Source organism: Chaetomium strumarium, assembly GCF_033439665.1.
Source record: "Chaetomium strumarium strain CBS 333.67 chromosome Unknown B0T15scaffold_4, whole genome shotgun sequence".
Lineage (NCBI taxonomy): Eukaryota > Fungi > Ascomycota > Sordariomycetes > Sordariales > Chaetomiaceae > Chaetomium > Chaetomium strumarium.
The window spans coordinates 1,300,854-1,323,071 of NW_026944432.1; the positions used below are offsets into that span (position 1 = coordinate 1,300,854).

General features: G+C 57.4%; 7 protein-coding genes and 1 non-coding gene across 8 annotated transcripts; 3 read left to right on the forward strand and 5 right to left on the reverse strand.

Moving 5' to 3' along the window:
- Window positions 1-148: 148 nt before the first annotated feature.
- On the reverse strand, window positions 149-1,504 carry B0T15DRAFT_493576 (acyl-CoA N-acyltransferase; the record flags this gene model as incomplete). Its single annotated transcript, XM_062866953.1, has 1 exon — window positions 149-1,504. The coding sequence occupies one exon, from the start codon at window positions 1,502-1,504 to the stop codon at window positions 149-151; it is 1,356 nt and encodes a 451-aa protein (XP_062721186.1).
- A 1,397-nt stretch (window positions 1,505-2,901) lies between these two features.
- On the forward strand, window positions 2,902-5,244 carry B0T15DRAFT_196185 (uncharacterized protein). The gene is made up of 3 exons (XM_062862511.1): window positions 2,902-3,413; window positions 3,499-3,775; window positions 3,999-5,244. The coding sequence occupies exons 1-3, from the start codon at window positions 3,008-3,010 to the stop codon at window positions 5,068-5,070; spliced, it is 1,755 nt and encodes a 584-aa protein (XP_062721187.1). The 5' UTR covers window positions 2,902-3,007; the 3' UTR covers window positions 5,071-5,244.
- A 1,105-nt stretch (window positions 5,245-6,349) lies between these two features.
- Window positions 6,350-6,449, forward strand: B0T15DRAFT_t117. Its single transcript has one exon. It is a non-coding gene; the product is annotated as a tRNA-Val (tRNA).
- Window positions 6,450-6,675: 226 nt separating this feature from the next.
- Window positions 6,676-8,697, reverse strand: B0T15DRAFT_396058 (alkaline-phosphatase-like protein; the record flags this gene model as incomplete). The annotated part of the gene is made up of 3 exons (XM_062864811.1): window positions 6,676-7,035; window positions 7,132-8,270; window positions 8,349-8,697. The coding sequence occupies 3 exons, from the start codon at window positions 8,695-8,697 to the stop codon at window positions 6,676-6,678; spliced, it is 1,848 nt and encodes a 615-aa protein (XP_062721188.1).
- Window positions 8,698-9,240: 543 nt separating this feature from the next.
- Window positions 9,241-12,057, forward strand: B0T15DRAFT_567343 (major facilitator superfamily domain-containing protein; the record flags this gene model as incomplete). Its single annotated transcript, XM_062870724.1, has 12 exons — window positions 9,241-9,520; window positions 9,632-9,768; window positions 9,850-9,923; window positions 9,993-10,001; window positions 10,067-10,164; window positions 10,229-10,349; window positions 10,416-10,839; window positions 10,900-11,030; window positions 11,091-11,213; window positions 11,287-11,512; window positions 11,682-11,787; window positions 11,916-12,057. The coding sequence occupies 12 exons, from the start codon at window positions 9,241-9,243 to the stop codon at window positions 11,999-12,001; spliced, it is 1,815 nt and encodes a 604-aa protein (XP_062721189.1). The 3' UTR covers window positions 12,002-12,057.
- A 1,070-nt stretch (window positions 12,058-13,127) lies between these two features.
- B0T15DRAFT_434222 (uncharacterized protein) lies at window positions 13,128-16,301 on the reverse strand (the record flags this gene model as incomplete). The annotated part of the gene is made up of 1 exon (XM_062865794.1): window positions 13,128-16,301. The coding sequence occupies one exon, from the start codon at window positions 16,299-16,301 to the stop codon at window positions 13,128-13,130; it is 3,174 nt and encodes a 1,057-aa protein (XP_062721190.1).
- Window positions 16,302-17,761: 1,460 nt separating this feature from the next.
- Window positions 17,762-19,026, reverse strand: B0T15DRAFT_196338 (thioredoxin-like protein). The gene is made up of 3 exons (XM_062862512.1): window positions 18,705-19,026; window positions 18,325-18,648; window positions 17,762-18,263 (listed from the first exon to the last, which is right to left on the reverse strand). Exons 1-3 carry the CDS (start codon window positions 18,746-18,748, stop codon window positions 17,936-17,938), a joined length of 696 nt encoding a protein of 231 aa, XP_062721191.1. The 5' UTR covers window positions 18,749-19,026; the 3' UTR covers window positions 17,762-17,935.
- Window positions 19,027-19,488: 462 nt separating this feature from the next.
- Window positions 19,489-21,875, reverse strand: B0T15DRAFT_196417 (uncharacterized protein). Its single transcript, XM_062862513.1, has 3 exons — window positions 21,768-21,875; window positions 20,930-21,681; window positions 19,489-20,813 (listed from the first exon to the last, which is right to left on the reverse strand). The coding sequence occupies exons 1-3, from the start codon at window positions 21,775-21,777 to the stop codon at window positions 19,659-19,661; spliced, it is 1,917 nt and encodes a 638-aa protein (XP_062721192.1). The 5' UTR covers window positions 21,778-21,875; the 3' UTR covers window positions 19,489-19,658.
- Between the last annotated feature and the right edge of the window lie 343 nt (window positions 21,876-22,218).

The window sequence follows — 22,218 nt, forward strand, 5'->3', positions numbered from 1 at the left end:
TAAGACAAGGTCCGAGTACTTGCTTCAAACTTCAGGCCTTCTTTCGATGGAACACAGAGATCATGGCATGAACACCAGACATGGCCTCATTTCAACTACTTACTACCTTGACTGCCAGCCATTACCCCTTTTCTTTTCTTTTATCTACCTACAACTTGGGCACCAACCCCACTCCGGTCCCGCCCATGACCTTCTCGTTGTCGTCCAGCGGGCACAGCTGGAAGAAGCGCTCGCGCGAGCAGCTGACCAGGGCCGACCGCTTGTGGGGCAGGTCGATGAACTTGTCGAGCCCGAAGCCGTGGATCAGGTCGTACATGAGCACCGAGCTGTTGGTGTACTTGGGCTCGCCGACCACGCTCTGCGTGCGCGGCTCGTCCAGGAACAGGTAGTGCATCAGGCTCGACCACCAGGCGCTGACGCGGTGCGGGCCGCGGAAGCGCACGTCGCCCACGAGGCTGTGCCGCCCGCGGTCGTAGTCGCCCGCCGGGTAGTGCGCGCCGATGCGGTCCTCCTTGGCCCAGTAGACCTCGAAATAGGCAAAGAAAGTGCCGTCGAAGCGGGCCAGCACGGCCATCTGGTGCGGGTCCTCGTGCGCGCGGCGCAGGTAGGCGCGGTGCTGCTCCAGCGAGCCCGTCTCGTTCCAGCCCTGCGACACGCGCGGGTCGTTCTGCCACGCGTGGAAGAGCGCCACGTGCTCGGCGTCGGCGTGGTCGAGCGCCACCATGCTGAAGGTCTCGCGCAGGTGCGGGATCCACCGGCTGTAGATGACGCTGCCCGGCCGCGGCTTGGCCCGCCGCCGCGGGTGCCAGCACAGCGCCGTCGCCGGCTCGTGCGTCATCACGTAGCTCGCCGGCGGCAGCGGGTAGCCCGAGAGGTCTGGGTCCTGCTCCTCCGGCGCCCAGGCCGGGCGCGGGCCGAAGGGCGAGCCCGCGCCTTGCCAGAAGGCGCCGCGGAGGACGACCAGCTCGTCGTCGGCATTGGCCGTCGCGGTGGTGGGTTCGCCGCCGCGTGGTGGGTGGTCGATGGCGAGCCCGACGGCTTTGAGTTGCTGTGTCACCCGCGGTGCACCCGCCCCCTGCGCGCGGAGGCGGAAGGCCTCTTCGCCCGGGCGCACCGTGAAGACGGCGTAGGTGATCAGCCAGAGCTGGCCGACGCTTGGCGGCTCCGCGCTCGTCCAGCTAACCGTCACGGCCGGGTTGCGTCTTGCTCGTGCCCACGGGGTGTTGTTGGAGTCCTGGGGCCGGTCGCTCGACTTGAGGTCCTGGGGTTCGGAGAAAGACACAGCGGCATTGTGAAGCGGGAAGGGAAGCGGCTTGGAGCTGCCACCGGCCTCGTCGGGGTTGCGAGGGGTGAGCTGGTACGAGGAGGAATTGGCGTCTGTTTCTTCGGCCTTCTTCCCAACGAAGTACGTCGTCTGGTACGGATGCGGGAGCTTCAGGATTGTCTCGGAAGCTGCTGCGTAGTCGGCGAACTGCCGTAGTGTCGTCTTACTCGGAGGCGCCATGCTCGATGAGGCCTTGTCAAAGTTGTCAAGTACAACGAGACGCCGCAGGAAGGAGGGATCTATCTCATGTGTTGCCAAAGCTGCTTACGGCAGCGAGCAAATGGGTCTCAGCAATTCACATGTGTGACGAGGATAAACAAAGAAAGAAAACAAAGCTTCCCATCTGGCGGCAGGCGCACATCTCTCGGCTCTCCCACCTCCCCGACGTCCCCGCCGACTGCAACACACACACCCTGTCGGCATACCGAGTATATCTTAGCTCGTAGATCCATGCTACAGACGCGGCAAACCTGTTCGCTGGCCCACGTCGTCTTTGCGTAGGCCGTCCCACTTCGCAAATGTTTCCAAGTCATGGCGCCGAGAGGAAACCACCAATAAAAGCGGGCTCCAGGGGTGCTCGGATCTGATAACTTTACTCGGACGCTAAGAGAGCGGATCAGATAATTTTTCGGTGGCCCCCGGTCTCTTGGCGCAACCGACTTCGGAGGTCCACAAGGCCCGGACTTCGCAGGGCACGCTTTCGTGCCTTGCCGGCAGTCGTCAGATGTGCCATATATGTTGCGAGGCTTTTTCTCGCAAGTTAGGTGGAATAACTATCCTATACATGAGTGCATGGTCAGGTTTGCATTTGACCAGCAAAGCAGCGCTGCCCGGGCTGTGTCTAGTTTCCTGTCGAGGACGATCGATCAAGCGGCATTTGCTTGCTATGATCGACCACAGGGCGTGGGGACTGTGGACTTGGCATGAATAATCAATCTTATCAGATCCGAGAAAACGACCGTTCGCTTGTAGCCCTTTGGGCACTGCTACATAGCACTGCGGCATTTTACTGGGGCTGGGATGGGAGTCTAAGACGGCGCCCCCGTCTCCGTGACGAGCGTGGCCCATCACACCACCCTCCCCTCGCTCGTACCATCCGGAAGTTATCAGATGGTGTCATCACGGACGGAGGCAGCAGGGGTGGGAGCGACGCCCAAACCCCCCCGCCTGCCCACCTCACCCAGTGCATCTTTGCTCCTCGGCATGAGCCTGGAAGAAAACTCTGCTGATCTGTCTGCGGACCCAATCTCATCAGCCGAGGACCAATGCCGCCACACACCAGCTTGGTAATGGTTCCATTGCCGATCCGGTGCCCTCTGCGGTGATTCAAGGGCCGAGGAGCGATGGAGATGACGTTGCCGGAGAGCGCTCCGATGCATCTTATCGGATTAGATCGAGCCGGCCCTTGCTTGAGAGTTGGGAGTCGTCTGTGCTGATGCTTCTGGTAGTAAACTGTGACCTGGGTGGTCATGCTCTTCAGCTCGGCTCCGACTCTGTGGTTCCCATTTCCCCTCTAGTGCGTTGGCATACCAGCAAGCCCGAGTCCTTCCCGAGCGCTAGTAGAAAGCTACTCTCTACCTATTCTCTCGTGTAACAAGTCAAGAGACAACACGCCAGCTCGCGCGAGCTTAGGTATCTAGACGACCCGCAGTTTCTTTCGGACGAGAGCCGTAAGGAAGGACCATGTCCGTCCAAGTCCCGGTACACCGGCGGGTTGAGGACAGCTTCGTTCTCCCTCAGGGACAGAAACCGTCACTGCTCTTTGGCCCGACAGACCCGCCCCTGGTAGACTTGACACTGGGAGAGCTGCTCAACCTGCAGTGTCTGCACCATGGGACGCGAGAAGGTCTGGTGTTCCCCTGGACCGGCGCCCGATGGACATACAACGAGCTCAACCACCACAGCCGGCTGCTGGCCGCGGCTCTGCTGGAGATGGGCATCGGCGTCGGCGACCGAGTCGGCATCATGGCGGGCAATTGCGAACAGTACGCCGCCGTATTCTTCGCCGCAACGAGGATCGGCGCCATCCTGGTCATCCTCAACAACACGTACACCCCGACGGAGGCGCAGTACGGCCTCGATTTTTCCGGTATGCTTGACCAGATTTTGGGTCGCTTCCTCCCGGGCAATGTGCTACCGTGAATGCTAACACTGACCGACACGCACAAATCCAGAATGCAAAGTCTTCTTCACGACCAAGCGGATAGGCCGGCTTGACCAAGGCCCGTTGCTCAGCCAACTGGCAGCAAGAGCCCGCGGGCCGAAGGTCGTCATTCTCAGAGGCGAGTCGGACGGGTACACCACGTACAGCGATCTGCTGTCCCAGGGGGCACGGGTCAATCCAGACAGGCTCCATCAAGCCGAGACCAAGGTGCTCCCTCACCTGGTGTGCAACCTGCAGTTCACCAGCGGCACGACAGGCCTGCCCAAGGCCGCCATGCTCACCCATCAGTAAGTTCATTTTATCACACACACTCACACACACACACACATACACACACACACACGTACACACACACACACACACACACACACACACACACACACACACACACACACACACACACAGAGAGAGAGAGAGAGAGAGAGAGAGAGAGCGAGAGAGAGGATATGGCATATAGCCACTCACACACACTGACGCGTTTCCTTCGTTGCTTTTGTTTTTCCCGTCCAGCAACATCGTCAACAACTCCCGCTTCATCGGCGACCGCATGCGTCTCACCCCGGCCGACATCCTCTGCTGCCCGCCGCCGCTCTTCCACTGCTTCGGCCTCGTGCTCGGCCTGATGGCCGTGATCACGCACGGCGCCAAGATCGTCTACCCGGCCGAAGTGTTCGACGCGCGCGCCACGCTGCGCGCCCTCGTCTCGGAACGCTGCACCGCGCTGCACGGCGTGCCCGCCATGTTCGACACGCTGCTCGCACTGCCCGAAGCCAAGGCGGCGCTTCCGAGATCGGATTTGGGGCTGTCGCTGCGGACGGGCATCGTCGCCGGCGCGCCCGTGCCGCGCCACCTGATGGAGCAGCTCGTCGCGCGCCTGGGCATGGCCGAGTTCACGTCCAGCTACGGGCTGACCGAGGCCAGCCCGACCTGCTTCAACGCCTTCACCGACGACCCGCTCGACGTGCGGCTGACGACGGTCGGCACGCTGATGCCGCACGCGCTGGCCAAGATTGTCGACCGCGACGGCAACATCGTGCCCGTCGGCACGCGCGGCGAGCTGTGTATCGGCGGGTACCAGCTGCAGGCCGGGTACTGGAACAACTCGGAGAAGACGAGCGAGGTGATGGTCCGCGACGAGAGCGGCGTGCTGTGGCTGCATACCGGGGACGAGGCCGTGTTTGACGAGCGCGGCTACTGCTCCATTACGGGGAGGTTCAAGGACATCATCATCCGCGGCGGCGAGAACATCTATCCGCTGGAGATTGAGGAGCGGCTGGTGGCGCATCCGGCTGTTTCCATGGCTGTCGTGGTCGGGCTGAAGGATGCGCACTACGGCGAAGTCGTCGGCGCGTTCCTGGCGTTGGATGAAGCTTACCAGCAGCAGCAGCAGCGGCCCGGTGTGGAGGAGATCAGGGAGTGGGTCACGCGGACGCTGGGCAAGCACAAGGCGCCGGCCCATGTGTTTTGGCTGGGTCAAGACGGTGTGCCGGCCACGGTGCCGCTGACGGGCAGCGGCAAGGTGCGCAAGTTTGAGATGGCCCAGCTGGGGAACAAATTGTTGGCAGCGAAGGCAAAGCTTTGAATTTTCATAGTTCCTTTGGCCTGGTGGGAGGGGTAAAACAAAACAAAACAAGCAAACTGTAATCTGTAAAGAGAAGGATAACAGATAAACACAGGTAGTAGCAGTTTGCAAAGAGTGGCGAGGAACTAGATATTCAAGCACTTACCTCACTAACAACACTCACTGTTCTCGGCTGATTTCGGCTGATGCTGGCTGAGTTCTCGCTGGTCGCTTCGCCACCTCGTTCGTTTACATTCCGATTCCGTCCCTCGTTTCTTCTCTGTCGTCTCTCTACTTCTGCTTTCCATCGGCCATCCTCGCGAACCACAACCCCGAAAAGCGAAGACGTCGGCGCGAAAAGTTGCACCCGTTCCCCCGCGGCGATATATCCGCCCCGTCGCTCTCGTCGGGGCGGCTCCCGGTCGCTCGATGTAGGCGAGCTTCTGGGCGAAGTTTAAGCTGTCGTACCTTTTGCCTACGGAGAACCGGGCCTCAAAGGCTTCGACCAGAACCCCGAGCACCTCGACAACCTCCCCGGACACCAAAACCACGAGAGCACTCTCCCCGCGCTCCCCCACACCATCGCTCATCGTGTTTCCGATCATGCGCGAGGTACCGTCGTACCGCTCACTCCTCCTACGATGTCAGCGATGCCGGGGCAGTTCGAGTTTTTGCTCCTGCATCGCAGTAGTCCAGGTGCGGAATAATAATATATGTTCGCGTAGGTCAACGCTGAAACCTCGGGTTACGAAAGAGTACAAAGTACCTCTCATACGGTTTACAGTACCATGTGTGATATTGTTAGATTAGATGTTTACTTTTGGTTTTGAGGGCCATGGCCTGTATTGTAGTGCTTTACATTGGAATTTCAGCTAAAATTGTGAAAATTCAGAGTTTCCATCAGGCGATGTTCAGTCTTGATTGACATTTCATGCACCTTATCGAGCCAAACCGCTGTGTTGCACGGTACCTTATATAGGGGATCCCTAGGCGTTTGCAATATTCGCATGCAACGATGTCGTTTTTGCCGTGTGACACCTTGAAAAACCAGAGCACTACCGTCCTGTTTACACCGCGCGATCTGAGAATACTGCTGGGGATGACGTCTTTTTCAATTCCAAATTACAAGGCATGATGACTCCATAAACCCTCAAGGGTAGATAGATGATGAGTTCAAGTTGGTATAGGTAGTGTCTTGATAGAGACAATATGGGGTTGAATACGGTACCCTTCTATAACCCTCTCACCCAGCGCACTGCAATCCTGAAGTAGGACTTTCTCCCAAAAATAATCATATGACGGCCGACTGGTGTAGTGGTTATCACGTCTCGTTCACAAAGCTGAACTTAGCTGGAAGAATTCCACCGAGAAGGTGCCAGGTTCGATCCCTGGGTCGGTCATTGCTTTTGCTCATGTCATCGTCGTGTGACCTCTGAGTTCATATTTTGCTTGATGCGATTGAGAAGCTACCTAGTGAGTTCCTAAGATCCGAAGGGGACATTCCAAGCAAAGGCTATCCATCTATCTGCAGCGATTTCGTAATATATTTATTATCATCCACGTGTCTCTCAAGTCTCATCAAATCCACACCTCATCGTCCTCCAACTTCACCTCAGAAAATTACAATTACACCCACTCACTCCAGTTCACACCCTCCCGATACCCCAGCCCGTCCTTTTCATCAAACTGCGGGCCCTCGGCGTCCACGAGATAGCCCAACTCGCACCGGTCGAAGCTGACCTTCTTCTGCTGCCGCTCCTCATAAAAGGAATCAAAGCGGCTGCTGAGCGCGTCCCGCAGGCTCCGCACGTTGCCCGCGGGGTGCAGCGCCTGCCACGGCCGCACGCAGGTGCTGCCCTTGCATGACTTGAGGACGAGGAGCAGCGCGTCGAGACGAGCGATGACATTGGCGAAGGGCACGCCGAGGAGCGTGGCAGGCGGTGTGGCCGAGTCGTCGAGGAGGTTGTTGAGCTGGTACGGGTCCGTCTGTTCAACCAAGGGTCCAAAGTTGGTAAGTAAAACGCCTATGCTTTCGTTCTCTAAAAGTAATGGTTGCGAAAAGAGAGAGAGAGAGAGACTCACCGTAAGATCGTGGAACTCATGCTCATTATTGCACCAGACGGCATAGTAGAAGTTGTACTGCCGTCCGATGATCCGCAGCGCCTTGTACGTGTTATTCGCCACCCACCTCTGCTCATTCGCGCGGAACGGCTGTCCCTCGGACAAGGCCATGCCCCAATACTCGACCGTGACATGCTCGTGTCTCATCCCGCTTGCGGCCTTGTCCAGCTCGCCTTCCGTCAGGGGAACGGCCTCCCCATCCAGATCCAGATCCAGATCCACCCCGGCGATGCGCAGCAGGGTAGGCGCCAGATCGACATGGCTGGTCACCACATCCGCGACCCTCTTCCCGCTCGGCACGCCCGGCCCGCGCACAATCAGCGGGACGTTGATGTCCTCCTCGAAGCCGCACGCCTTGCCGGGCGGCAGGCGGTGCTGGCCGATGTGGAAGCCGTTGTCGCTCGTGTAGAAGATAAAGGTGTTGTGCAGCAGGCCGTGGTCGGCGAGCCGCTCCACCACGCTCGCCACCAGCTCGTCGACCGACTGCAGCGCGCGCAGGCGCTGCCGGTAGAAGTGGTCGTTGGACGCGACGTCTTGCTCCGTCTGGGGCTGGAGATTGCGCACCCAGCTGGCGCCCGTGGCGAAGGAAGGGTTGAAGTTCGGCGTGCGGGGGACCGAGACGTTTGGGAAGAGGTCTGCGTGCCGCGGGGCCGGGATCGGGGGCCCGAAGGCGGCTCCGATCTTGTCTGGATCGGCAGTGGTGGTTTCCGAGCCTGTCGACGTTGCGTACGTTGCGTTGACGTTGCTGTGCGGGGCGATGGGCGCGATGCCGAGGAAGAAAGGCCGCGAGTGGGCATTCTGGGCGGCATCGTCCAGGAAGCCGAGGGCCTTCTGCGCGAGCACGTCTCCCAGGTACTGGCCCTCGTAGCTGACGGGCGGGTCTAGGTTGCGCTGGAAGCTGGCGTTCAGGTACATGTACGTGTACGGGTCCACCAGGAAGTCGGACCCGTTCCAGCCCGCCGGGAAGGGCGCGTTGTAGTTGTCGACGCTGTGCGCATTGAACAGCTTGCCCGTGTAATACGTGTCGTAGCCGGCCCGCTGCAGCCAGAGTGGGAGGTATGCCTCGTTCAATCCCTGGCTGATGAACTTGGGGTATCCGCCTACAAACTGTGGTTAGCCCATTTATTATCTATTATCCTGCTTTCCCTTCCGCACAGCCTGGGCAATCTACTACCTACCGTAAGGCGGGTTCACGTCTGTGACATTGGTGTTGTGTGCCAGCTTGCCAGTCCAAAGAGATACTCGGGACGGGCAACAGACGGCCGTGGTGCAGTAATGACGCTCGTATAGGGTGCCATTGTCGGTCAAATATTTCTTGATCAAGGGCAGGTAGTCCAGCGACTGCAGGTGCAAGTCCTGGTCGTCAGTCAACACAAACACGACGTTTGGCTTCGTCCCATCAGCCCCCGAGTTCCCTGAGCCTCGCTGGCCCAGGCCGATTCCGACCGGCTTCTGGTCACCATCACTGTGGGAAAGCGCCGCAGGGAGCTGCAGGCCTACTGCAAGAGCAGCCAAAGGGAAACGCATGGTAGCCCGGAACTATGTAGGCGAAGATGCTGTAGAAAACAGAAATCAGACAGCCTTGGAACTGTCTAGAGATCTAGAGACAAAAGGGACAACAACACCCACGCCGTCATGCCAACCCTACGGTAGGGGTTTAAGCCCTGATAAGGTGTTTTCCGTCAAGATAGCATATCACTACCCTTTTAGACCTTATGCTGTGGTCATGGTGACTGTGGGGGTTTCCGGTGATGATTGGAACTCCCGCTTGCTTGGTGTCAATGGGCCGATGGCGTTATTGACCCTGGCGATGAGTGGACGAATAAGGCGTCAGGGGCTTGCGACATTGACTTGGAAATGTCGTGATCCCAGCACTCCGCACCAACGGTCGTCAAGAGTCTGCAAGGTCAGTTTTCTGAAGAACACGGCGCTGAGATTGGCCCGAGAACCCGATGAATGAAACTATTGTTTCTCAAAAATCTCCAGCCGAGCTGTCCAAGGTACGAGGCCATCTCTGTGCCACCCACCCTTTCATTTTCGCGAGACCTGTCCTCAGTGTGTCGGAGAGAGATGGTTCAGCTCCTGGAGGCCACAGACGCTCAGTCTGCTGAACAGGCGCCGCTGCTGAACAATGCTGGAATTTTAGACGGACGAGGACAGAGATATGTCTCGATCGCCCAGCTGTCTCCCAATAGTAGTAGAGAGCTGGCCGACAGCAACCGAAATGGAACCACAGCGATCAAGAGTACGACAGGACCGGCAAGTGACGAAGAAAGCCAGAACCGCGAGGAAGTTGAGGAGGGGATTGGGAGGCGTCATGTGGTCCGCATCATCTCCGTGCTCCTGATCGGTTTGTCTCTCTCTCTCTCTCTCTCTCTCTCCGCGTTACACATGTTTTACACACATCACCGTTGTTCCGTTGCAGACCTAATAATAAAATTAATACTAAGTACTGGCACAGGCATCTTCGTCGCCAACGCCGATGGATCCATTCTTCTGGCAACATACCCCGTCCTCGGTTCTGAATTCAATGACCTGGAGAACTCGAGCTGGCTCATCACCAGCTTTGCCCTGGCCGGGGCTGCCACTCAGACGCTGGTAATATAATCCGCCTGCCTTGAGACCCTCGAGGTATTGTAGTTGGAACGAAACTGACACTGACATGTGCCGCTGTGAAAGTATGGGAAGCTGAGCGACATCTACGGCCGGAAGACACTCGTCATCGCCGCCTATGTCATTTTTGTTGCGGGCTGGTGAGTGTCCTTCCACAGATAGCCTCTGCCTTGGTTGAATACGATGAAGCTAACAAAGCGGCCCGGTAGTGCGATAGTGTACGTGTCTCGGCCCCTACTTTGGTAACGCCAATCACAGGCACACAAGACTGACCATATACTAGCGGCGTTGGCCAGACCATGTGGCAGGTCGTTCTCGGCCGGGTCATCTCAGGGGCAGGAGCCTCGGGGATGGCGGGGTTAGTCTCGATTCTGATCACAGGTAAAGCTGCAGGAATTCATACCAGTTCTGAAAACCTCAAGTGTCAAGACTAAATGCGTTCTAGACTTGCTTCCCATCCGAGACGTGGCCCAGTGGCGTGCCTATGTCAACCTGATCGCCACTCTGGGCCGAAGTGTCGGAGGCCCGCTCGGTGGCTGGCTCGTTGATGTCATCGGATGGCGGTGGTAAGCTTTCAAAAGGGCCCGCGGGGAATAGTCCTTCGTCAAGGTGCTGATACTCCAACATCGCAGGTCCTTCTTTGGTCAAGTTCCGCCCATTGTGATTGCCATCTTGCTCGTGATTGTCTGTCTGCCCAGTGCTTCTCCCTTAACGGATTCAAAGCCCACACAGCAGACCGACAACGGCTTGGCTAGTCAGGAGAGCAGCTTGGCTAGTCAGGAGAGCAAGTTCAGCCGTATCGACTTCAAGGGTTCCGTTCTCTTCACCCTCACCATTCTAGCGCTGCTCTTGCCGGTCGAGCTCGGCGGTGTCAAGCTTCCCTGGTCTCATCCTGCCATCGCTGCCCTCTTTATCGCCAGTGTCGCCCTTCTAGTCGTCTTTGTGGCCGTGGAAAAACGGCAGGAGGAGCCCATCCTGCCGCTTGAGATCTTCCATCGGCGGGATGCAGTCTTCTCCTTCTTGATACTGGGTCTCCAGCTCGCAGCCCAGCTCGGGGTACGTCTCCTCAGGTTCGAAAAGGTACTAATCGGGGTAATGCTGATATGCTATATGTAGCTCATGTTCTCGGTGCCTCTTTATTTCCAGATCACGGCGCGAGCATCCAGCACCGCTGCTGGAGCCCACTTAGTGCCCGCCGTGGTTGGTAATGCGCTGGGCGGGTTGATCTCCGGCCTGCTCATCAAACGGTACGCATGAGAAGGATGATCTTGACCATGGTTTAGGGTTCAAGGAACTGACAAGTCCAGATCCGGCCGCTACAAGGCCCTGATCATCCTCGCCGTCACCCTCTCCGCCTCGGGCTACCTCCTCCTCATGCTCCGCTGGCACGGCGACACCAACATCTGGGAGTCGCTCTACATTTTCCCCAGGTATGGCCCCCCGTCCTTCGCCCTTTTTGCAGCTTCCCCATTCCCCTTCCATTAACAGCAAAAACCCTCCCAGCGGCTTCGGCATGGGAGTCGCCCAATCAGCAGTCTTCATCTCGCTCCAAGCCGTCATCGCCGAGCCCTCGCACCTGGCGCCCGCCATCTCCTTCATGTATCTGACCGGCACGATCGGCCTCACGATCGGCGTCCCGTTGGCCAACGCTGTCACGCAGACTGTGCTGCGCCGGCGGCTGGGGAAGCGGTTGCTCGCGCTGGGCCTGAGGGGTCAGGAGGTTCGCAAGGTACGTACCGTTTCTTTGCGGAACAAAAATCAACCCGAGCATTCGTTTGTGATGGGAATTGTATGAGACTATGAGTATCATCATATCATATCATGTGCGGCGGGGAAAGAGTGCCTTGACCTTCTTTCACTTCAGGAACTTTGAAGTTGGGGCTAACAGTGGGCGGCAGATCATCGCAAACGCCGTATCGGACGTCTACTTTGTCGATCGAGTGACAGGCCGTGTTCGAGACGCTGTGGTCGAGTCGTATGTTGACGGGTTGTGGTGGAGCCATGGTAAGTTCATGAGTGGTCCACTTCCACAGAATACACACAGCAGAAGATGTGTCAACGCACATATACTCTCTCTCTCTCTCTTTCTCTCCCCGATCGCTCGAATGCTGACAGTTCCCTTCACCCTTGAGGGGTATCGTTTCTACTCTCTGCCACTGCACTTGTTTTAGCCCTGTTCATCAAGCAGAAGCCGCTTCCTGATAGACCTCGGGCATGACGGGGAACTCCATGCAAGGTAAAAAAGGCTTGCTCGAACAGGACCATGACCATGACCATGGGGGCCGCTTATTAGGGGGCGGGGTACAACGGGGGCTGAGAACGCAAACAAACGGTTGTGAAGGTCAGTGTAAATACAGGCGGTACACTTGGAGCATTTCGTTCTTCTGACGATGAATAGAAAGAATGTGGATTTCAAGTTCATTAAAGCATTAGCGCCTTGAGATTAGTTAGGGCCGTCACCACGCCATGCCTGGCAGATTCTGTTCGTCAAGCTGGAATGCTTGTTTGGATAAGGCACCCCAGTCTGGGGCCTGATCCAGATCACTACTACTAGTAGTAGTCACATGCTTCATGTTCAACACCAACTCCCATGGACATGCTTCGTAGGGAGCCCCAGGTGTCATTACCCCAGGCTGGAGGGGGCTGATGATCTTATTGTTGGGTCCGGTGTCAATCATCAATCTATATAAGAGATAGATTGTACACATTACGTACATAGATATTCTACGTAGCATAGTGGCTTAAATGGCAATGCAATCTAGTTCCTACTAGTGTAGTAATAAATAATAGAGCACCGACGGACTTCGCTACGGGTTCGCAGGCTCGTTGTCTTAGCATGAACCTCTTTGTATCAAAGTGGCTCCAATCTAGATATAGGCAACCATCTAGTCATGATTTTGGTTCCGCGACTGTTTTTCAAGCTTAGAACGGCCCCAGTGACGAAGGCAATGTATTCGGAATAGATCCAGAGGTATCCCTGATAAACTCACTGGACCCCGATTGCTTGTTGCAACCGACGTGTGGTCAGTAGCCTCACATTTCACCATTCCTGACCAAGAAGGATAATACACAATACTACTGCATTACATGACTTCCCAGGTTCCAAGCATCTGCCTTTGGTGCGGATAATACATACAACATCACTTCGACAAACAACGCCCGGATCACGTGTCCAACAATACGTCTTCGGCCACTAACATGGCCAATGCATCGCTCGTGCTCATTGCTAATAATCAACTATGTTCAATGATCCTAGTACAGCATCCAAAAAGGACACGTGCCCCATATACAGATGACAATAGAGAGACCCAACATCTCATTTGCCCCTCACGCAGAAACTCTGATTATGAACCCGCAATCCCCAGCCCAACCCTCCCCTGCCCATACACACCACTGCCAACCCCCTGCTGCTGCGACACGGGCATACCAGCATTCGTCCCCGTGCGCTCCCTCATCCTCCGTCCCTCCATTAGGCCGCGCAGGCCCCTCTTCTGCAAGCCAATGACGCTGCTGAGGTCACCGGTCCAGATCTCGCGTGTGCCACCGCGCTCGCTATCGCCCACCTCCGAGGCGCTCCACTCGCTCCCGCTGACGCTGGTCGTGGCGCTGAGCTCGTCGCTCGTCGGCGGCGCGCTCTGCACCGCCGTGCTAATCTTGAGGTTCCCCACGACGCGGCTCGCCGTCGTGCTGGCGCTGGCTTCGCTACCGGCGACGCTGCTGCCCTTAGCCGGCGTATCGGCCGTAACGCCAAGCCCGTCAAGGCCTGCAGACACGGGGAAGAAATTAGGGTTCAGGGTGCCGTCTATGCCCCGACCGCCGCCGGCGGCCATGGCGGTGGCGTTGAACACTGCCGCAGCGTTTCGGCTGTCGAGGAGGCCGTGGAGGCGCTCCACTACGGCTTCAAGGAGGCCGTCGATGCGGTAGGGCCGAGCAATCTGGAGGAGACTGCATAGAATCTGTGGCGTGCAGAGGGGTGACGACGGCGTCGGGAGGCTGGACGTGTAGAGGAAGTGAAGCAGCGCCTGGACGGTAAGGTATGTGTGTGGGAGGTACAGGCATCTAGGCCGGCTGTTCGGTGGCAAGGTGCGGGGTGTCGGCGCTGTGTTGATGGCGGCCGGATCCATCGACGTACCGCCTGATGACATGCTGGGGCTTCCTTTGCCCGTTGAGCTGCCGAGCGAATACAAGGTGGTGCCGCTGATATTGCTAGGGGTGATGGTGAGGGTCGAGTGTCGAACCGAGGACCCGGCTGCAGACATCGAGTTTGATCTAAGGGTCACTGCATCGCTGCCATCTTGCGTGGCAGTGCCTTCCCTCAGCAGCTGCACAAAGTAGGGGCCCCATCTTCTTGCTACAATTCTCGAGTTGATCGGTATCCGTTCACCGCCGATGCAAAGGATATCCATGTCGGCCAGTTCCCTCAAGGCAAGCGCCTTCTCGCCCAACTCTTCGGCGGCTCGGCTGTGATATCGGCCACCGGCAGTGAAGCCGGCCTTACGGGCCAGACTCAGACCGGGTCCGGTATAGGGACTGCTGGCGCTGACAAACCCGCTCATCGGGGCCGTTTTCCGGGGGTTGTCGTAGAAGCCAAACGCCTCGAGTTCGACCATGCAGACGTTGCTGAAATTGATCCTCCGGTGGTTGTAGTCATCGACGAGGCTCCGCTTCCTGTTGCCCAGCACGACGAACGTGTTCCGTCTGTTCCACAACACCCCGCGGTTCCAACTCCCCTGGCTGAACACGGCACCACCGGCGTCGATGCGGCTCCAAGTCAGCGTGCGCAAATCCAATGCCCAGAGAGCATATTCCTGCTTGGACGACGTAAGGTAAGTGCCGCTCACGACGAAATGTGTATCGATGACTCCTCCGTTGGGGAAACGCAGCCCTGGTGGGCTGTATGTACCGCTCATCGTCCGCTCGGTCAGATTACCGTCGGGTGCCCTGATCTGCAACTCGAGTTTGACGTCGAGAAAGTTGTAGTTGCTGTATATGAGCATACTAGACCCGGGCTCTCTCGCCTCCGCACTGATCCCTGGAACGTCCTGTCGTGCGCCGCTCGGGAACGTCTTGCCGAGCTTCGCGGTGACATAGGGAGGGAGCGGCGCTACGACACTACGGTACGCGCCGCAGCTCTTGCCCAACGGTTGAGTTGAGACCCACTTCAGACTGCGCAGGTTGAAGACGCTGATCTGCTCGATGTAATGGTTCGCCGCGTCTTGACCTCCGACAACGATCATTTCGGCACCACCAGTGCCGTCAATGTTGATGCCGATCCGGCCCTCGTTGGGGTTGCCAGTCGAAGGATTATGCTGCAGGGCAGAGAGCGGTGCTCTGTGCGAGGCAAAGGTTGCCGAAGACGGAAGGATACATGCGCAATGCGCGTAGCGACCCTGAGGAGCATCCTGAGTAGGGATAAAGGTCCACTTCTTGGTCTGGATGTCGTAGATGTATATATCGGACATTACGGTGACCTCGGGCTGCTGGTCTTGAGGAATGTTCTTTTGGCTGTTTGTCGGCGACATGCCACCGTAGCAGACCATCTTCGTATCGCCAAGAGCACACATCGAGTGGAAGTACCGTGGCGGGGGAATATCACCTGTCGTCTCCAGCTTGGTCCAGTGACGACGTATTAGATCCAGCTCGTACAGGTCCGCAGTCAAGGGCGCCGGTCTGCTCCTGGACAATATCCTGCCTCCAAACACGTAGAGTTTGTCGCCCACGATCGTGGTCGTTGCGCCGACCAGGGGATGTGGTTCCCGTCCCGTCGTCCTGTGCACGTTGCACATCAATCCGGACAGGTGAGCCGACGGAGTCACCGTCCCGACAGGTGTCCCACCTGTTTGCGTCCTCGGCTGGCCGATATTGGGCGACGGCCCAGCTGACAGCGGACCGGTACTCTTAGAAGTCAGGTTATCACCCCGCTCATCCTGTCCATCCTGCCGGGAAGAGCTTGCCAAGCTACTTTGGCTACTACTCATGCCCATTTCTTGATTGTGACTGACTTGCCCTCGAGCATACAGCCCACCGCCCATCTCAGCCGGTGACGTCGAGTCCATAGCGTTGACAATGTGCCTGTCCACGTCTCTTGCTTCGGTATCGATAATCGTGGCCAGATTACCCAATTGCGGTGAAGCTGCCAAAGGGGTTAAGGGGCTCGCTGGAGAAAGCTGTGGCGGGGGTGGTTCGGGCAGGGGCTTCGAGAGACTATTCTGCAAGCTTAGGTTTCGTACATGTTGCGCCGGCGGCGGACGTGTGCTTTCGGGCGTAAGGGGTGCTGAGTTTGCTGGCCGCTCGAGCGTAGGCACGTGCGTCTCTGAGGGTCGGCGGAGAGCAGCGAGTTGAGAGGGCCTGCTGGGCGCGATTTTCTTGATACCGCGGAAAGCTGAGGATAGAAATTCTGAGGATGTCTTGGAGAACGATCGTTCCTCGGTTTCCGAGTCGGACGGCCGGCTGAAGAAGTCGTCGTTCCCAACCTGCTGCTGGCCCGAGAGACCGAACGTTAGTCCTGAGTTCGACATTGTCACGCCGAAGAGAGTCCGGCGACGCAACGAGGCAGCTAGGCAACTAAGGATCTCCTCCGGAGGTTGAGAGTAGGGCCAAGCGGACGGAAGCCCGGCGCCGCCGTTCCTTGTGCCAGCGCCGATCGAGAAGGCAGAAGAGAACGGAAGACAATGAGGTGCAGCGTGGATGGGACAAGAAGCCGGGCCACAACAGACAATCCACAGCAAGTTAAGGGACGATGTCGGCAGCGGAGGAGGCACAGTCGGTGTGCAAGCCACCCCAACAAGTCGTCAACCCAGGATCGCGAGTCCTGATCCCGGCGTCCACGACGGGGCCAGGGGATCGGGACCGGGACTTCCCTTGGTACCCGTGGCTTCCGGAAAGTCGCCCCAGTTCACCAGCCAGACTTCGTCGAATAGGGCAGAGGGGGTGATGGGGTAGGGTGATAGCAAGGAAACGAAAGCCCGTAAGCGAGACCAGGGGCTGAAGATTCTGTGCCTCGTACAAAATGGCACGGCGACCAGGGGGAGCGTCCGAAGGGTGCCGCTGCCACGCACGCGCGCACCGGCAAGGAAACTCGGGCAAGGAGCAGTGAAGACAACAGATACCGTACCTACTAGGCGGACGAGGAGATCGACAGATTGCGTCGGGCTCGCGAGGTGTAGACGGTGAGGAGGACTGGACGCTTAGGGGTCCGTCCACCGCTGGCTGGTCAAATGCGCCGCACAGACAGGTTTGGGAAGAACAAGGCGGGACAAGGGGCGGGGGAGAGTCGCGTCGGACGAGAACTAGCGGGTACCGCTGATAGACAATTGTAAACGGGTGGGTTCCGGGCCCGGGTAACCGGTAGCCGCGAGCGGTCACGGCTCGCTCGGGCAATCGTCTGTTTTGCGTTGGAAGACAGTCTTGAAAGGCGGCGCGAAGCACACCACGAGGCCAAAACGCCGACTCGACAATCGCACGAGGCGTTGAGAGCTCCACTCATAGAATGTGGGGTGGAAGTTCTGGTCAGCGCCGCTCTTTGGTTCTTCTTTCAAGGTGGGTGGAGCCGGTTGACACGGATCAATAGCGGCTGGGACAGCTCGTTTCAACCAAACAAATGGGGTCACATACGGAGAAGACCCTGACACGACGATTCAGCAACGCATTGCCTATCGGCACTTTGCTCTCGTGTCTACGAGGACCTGAAATAGAATGGAGCATGTCAAACTGCTCCCAAGCAATATTTCACCAGTGTACGAATGACGGAAAGGTACTGCTCGCCTGTTTCGCTGTTCCTTGAAGGCCTCGTGCGGCTGCTTTCCGTTCGGAGGGAAACACCCGCTAGGCCACGTGGGGAGCAAGGGTTGTCGGGGTCGGGTTGAAGAGGAAAGAACACTGAACATTGGATTGATTTCTTGGCGCCATTCAGCCGCTCATTAGTACAATAATAAGGAGCGCTAGCCCGAAGTTCAACGCCCGTTCCGCATTCCTCACTCCAAAGCCTCCCAAGCACCTCAAGTAGTTACTGTGTCCCTTGTCACAAAGCAGTTTAGGGTACCAGCATCCACGAGAGGACGCTGGGACCGTGATGCAGCTTACTCTAGCTGTCGATCCCAAGCGCTCAGCTGAGACTCCGGTCCTTCCTTCGCTTCTCGCTCACGCTACCTATTTAGGCCTCTTTAGGCAGCGGGGTGAAGCGAAGGTACGGCTTGACGGCCCGCAAGTTGGGGAACAGCTTGGTGGCCTCCTCGCCCTTGATGCTGGGGTGGACGATGACGTCGTCACCGGGCACCCAGTTAATGGGGGTGGTGACCTTGTGCTTGTCGCCGGTTTGGAGCGAGTCGATGACGCGGAGGATTTCCGAGCTGTTGCGGCCGGTCGAGGCCGGGTAGGACAGGATGGTGCGGATGGTCTTCTTGGGGTCGATGAAGAAGACGGATCGGATGGTGAAGGCAATGCCCTTCTCATCCACGTTGGTAGTGTCCTGGTAGTCGATCCTGTAGCACCGAGTCAGGACCTGCCTCTCCGGCCCACCCACGCTGGTGTCTGCATACTTACATGTCGTAGAGGTAGGCGACCTTGCGCTCCTTGTCGGCAATGATGGGGAAGTTGACGAGGGAGCCAGTCACCTCGTTGATATCCTTAATCCAACCCTCGTGGCTGCCCAAGGTGTTGGCCGAAAGGCCAATGAGCTTGACACCCCGCTTGGCAAACTCGGGCTCGAGACGAGCCATCTCGCCGAGCTCAGTGGTGCAGACGGGGGTGTAGTCCTCCGGGTGGGAGAACAGGATAACCCAGTTGTCGCCGATGAACTCATGGAAGTCGATGGGGCCCTTGGTGGTGTCGGCCTGGAAGTTGGGGGCAATGGAGCCCAGGCGGAGGCTGCGAAGCGCAGGTCAGTCAGTAACGCACACCCTCTTAATGGTCTAGTGTACAACCGTTCACCGGAGAGCACATACGGGGCGGGACGCTCAGAAGCCATTGTGTTGGTGTTTGGTTAGGTATCTTGGGGTATCACAGAGGAATGACGTGCAGGAACTGGGCAAGAGCCTCGTAGCAAATTTTGGTGTCAAGAAGCAGAAAACTCGTTTCAGTTGGACCACAGAGGAGATATGGCTGAGCTATGGATGGGGCAGTGGGCAGGTAGGTATTTAAGAGGTCCAGCTCCCTAGGGAGCCGTCCCGAGGCATGCTAGGATCTGCCAACCTTTTTGGCCAGCTGAATTAGTAACCTGGAAAGCCTTCTTCCCCTTTCAGGGAGCGGTACTACAACCACAGCTACCAGGCCGCCGATTCAACCATTCTCCTGCTCCAGAACCTCCCTTCGTTGTGCTTCTGTTGCCTCCGAACGCGGGGCGATTGACCCCTCCATGAGCTTGACGTGGGGGATGAGGTGCCCCTCAGTAACCCAATTTGGATTGGCGTCACATTGCGCGATCAATCAAGTTCGCCATTGGCCCAGGACGTTGAAGCACATCATTCAGGTCGACCTCGCATGGCGTCCATTAGCCTTGGCCCGACAAAGCCACCCATCAATGAGAGCAGTACACTAGCCCGCTTCTTCATCCAAGAAAGAAGAAAAGAGCATTCTTCTGCAGTGATCAAATAATAAGGATGAAATGCCGCTAGCCAAGCCCGGCCGCGCGAACCGGGGCCCGCACATCTAGCAACTAGCAACCAGATTTCTGCATAGCAGTAAGATACCTGGCGCCATCAATGAGGCTGACCGGCCACTTAGAGTGTCTTCATATGTCCGAGGCGCTTCTGAGCCGGGTGATACATGAGCATATTATTATCCGACTGGTATTCAAGTAGGAAGGACGGGGTATAGAAGAAAAAACTGAGTCGAAATCCGCGCAGCACTAGAAAGCCCCAACATACACAGCGCATCCTTTACAGCTTAACTTTGCCAACCTGCAGCGCCTTCCAATCCTCGGACTCGAACTTGACGTAGGAATCGCCCTTCAACCAAAAGACGCCATCTGCGCCCGTCTTGCCAGGCTCGACCCCTTCGCTGCGCAGGATCGTCTTCTGTTGCTTATTCGTGCCCGTGGTCTGGATGGCCCCGGGTCTGACCACGCGGAGGAAGAGTGGCAGGGCATACTTGGGAAGCCCGGCCCGGACGTGCTGCGCCAGAGACTTCAGGGCCTCGCCACTCGGCGTACCGCTCTCGCCAGCGACCGCCGACGGCTTGAAGACAACCGCGGCGCAACCAGCGCGCCCCTCGTGGTGCGGTAGTTCTACGCCGTAGACATTGGCCTCCTGGACAGCGGGATGCAACCCAACGATTTGCGCAACCTCAGCGGTCGAGACGTTCTCACTTTTCCAGCGGAACGTGTCCCCAATGCGGTCCGTGAAGTACACCCGATTCTCGTTATCCCAGCGTACCACATCACCAGTACGGAACCAAACGTCGCCCTTAGCGAACACATCCCTCATCATCTTCTTTGAAGTTGCCTCCTTGTCGCCATAGTAGCCTTGGAAGCGCGAGTCAACATCATTCGGCGGCAGCCTGAACAGCAACTCTCCCGGCTCTCCACGAGCTACCCGGCGGCAAAACCCAGTCTTGGGGTCTCGGTATGGGAGTTCTGTTTCGTGATCGACTTCAACAAGCGCGAGGCTCCTGCCAAGGAGGAGGTTGTAGAGAGCGCCGCTGCGGCCGACAGCACCCATGCTGTAATCATTCCGGCTCAGATTCCAGGTTGCAAAACTTCCTTCTGTCGCGCCATAGAACTCCGCAATCGTTTCAATGCCGAAGCGCTCCTTAAAACGGTTCCACACGTCTGGGCGTAGACCGTTTCCGAACGCAACGCGCACGTTGTGCTTCCGGTCGAGGTTCTCGCCAGTGACTGAGTCGATATGTGGCGGTGCCGACAGCAGATAGCGACATGTCTCGCCGACGTATTGAATAATGTTGGCGCCGTGTTTCCGAACATCATCCCAGAAAGAGCTAGTAGAGAACTTGCGGCTCATGGCAAATGTAGCGCCGGCTGAAAGAGCATGAGCAAAACCAAGCAGCATCGCCGTAGTATGATAGAGAGGCATCGCCTGGAGGTTCCCAAGTCAGTTTAGCAAAGTCCATTCATCTTGGATTTTCAGGCCACTGGAGCATTTGGCCAGTTGTCATGCAGCGTCCGAGCCCTGGAGGCCTGCCGGGGACTCACCGTGTAGAACACATCGCTTTTGGTAGTCCCAACCCAGCGTGAGGTGAACCCCCCAACCACCGCTATCTTTGCCCACGACACTATCGCAGCCTTAGGCAATCCTGTGGTGCCGCTGGTGTAGATGAGAACACCCATGTTGTGAGATTCATCGTTCCGGACGTCATCTGGCGGCCGGATGGGTTCGTGCGATAACATTTGTCTCTCGAGCTCCTCCGTCACAGTCTCGAAACTGACTTGGCTCAGCTCCGAGCGGACATCGTCCCCAACATTCTTGGCTATCACGGGATCGATAAGCACAAGTCGCGTCGTCGCTTTCTTAACGCAATGCGCCAGAGGTTTGCCGGTCAGGTTGTAGTTGATCAAGGCCGGGACTGCGCCAAGGGCCCAGAGCGCCATGAGTAAGAAGATGAAGGTGTCGGTATTCTGAAAGTTCAGCGCCACCATCTCCCCCTTCCGAATTCCCCGCTGTTCCTTCAGCCAGTTCGCGTAGCGGAGCACCGTGTCGTAGGCCTGGGCGTAAGTGTAGGTCCGATCCTCGAAGCGCAAGAAGACACGGTTCGCAGAGGACTTGGACCTCGCCAAATCCTCAAGGCGGTAGAAGAAGTTGAGGCGTCCGCGGTTTGTCCACCAGGCTACGTTGGCTAATGCCGGCACGATGCATCTTAGCAGGTTCAGGTCATAGGAAAGCAAGTATCTGGCATTGACATAAGCCGCTGCGGCTGTTAAAGCCGGAACCGCGACGGGAAGAGGCACTGCCAGAGACGGTTGATGTTAGTCCAAAATTCCACCGACCGTTGCCATAATCGCCCCTAGTTGCGACTGTCAGTCGGAAGCTTACACGCAGCCATCGTAATGTAGGTTTGACAAGCCTCGAGCTGAGTTGAATGTCATGGAGTCCGAAGGCAAGAAGCAGCCGTCGCGCCGACACTGTAGATATCGTCCTCAGGGAGAGCAACCGCGGCTGTGAGGATGAAGACGAGCAGAATGACAACACCGGGGCTTCTGACGTCAAATTTGCTGCCAGCAAATCTGGCTCTTATCTGGCATGTGTTCAGGGCAACCCTGTGGAAAACACCATACAACAATGGTTCTAAATAAGAAGGGGGGGATCGGCAAGATCCCGAAGCTGAACAGTGACAGAGTGCGGAGGCCGCAGTTTCGAAGGGAAAGGGCGGAACAGTTACAGCCTTCAAGTTCCCTCAGAGAGCCGGCGGACAAACCCCAAGCATCACTCTCCGTGCGGGACTGTAGTTTTTCTGACCGCGAATCCTGTCTGCTGTGATGCTGCA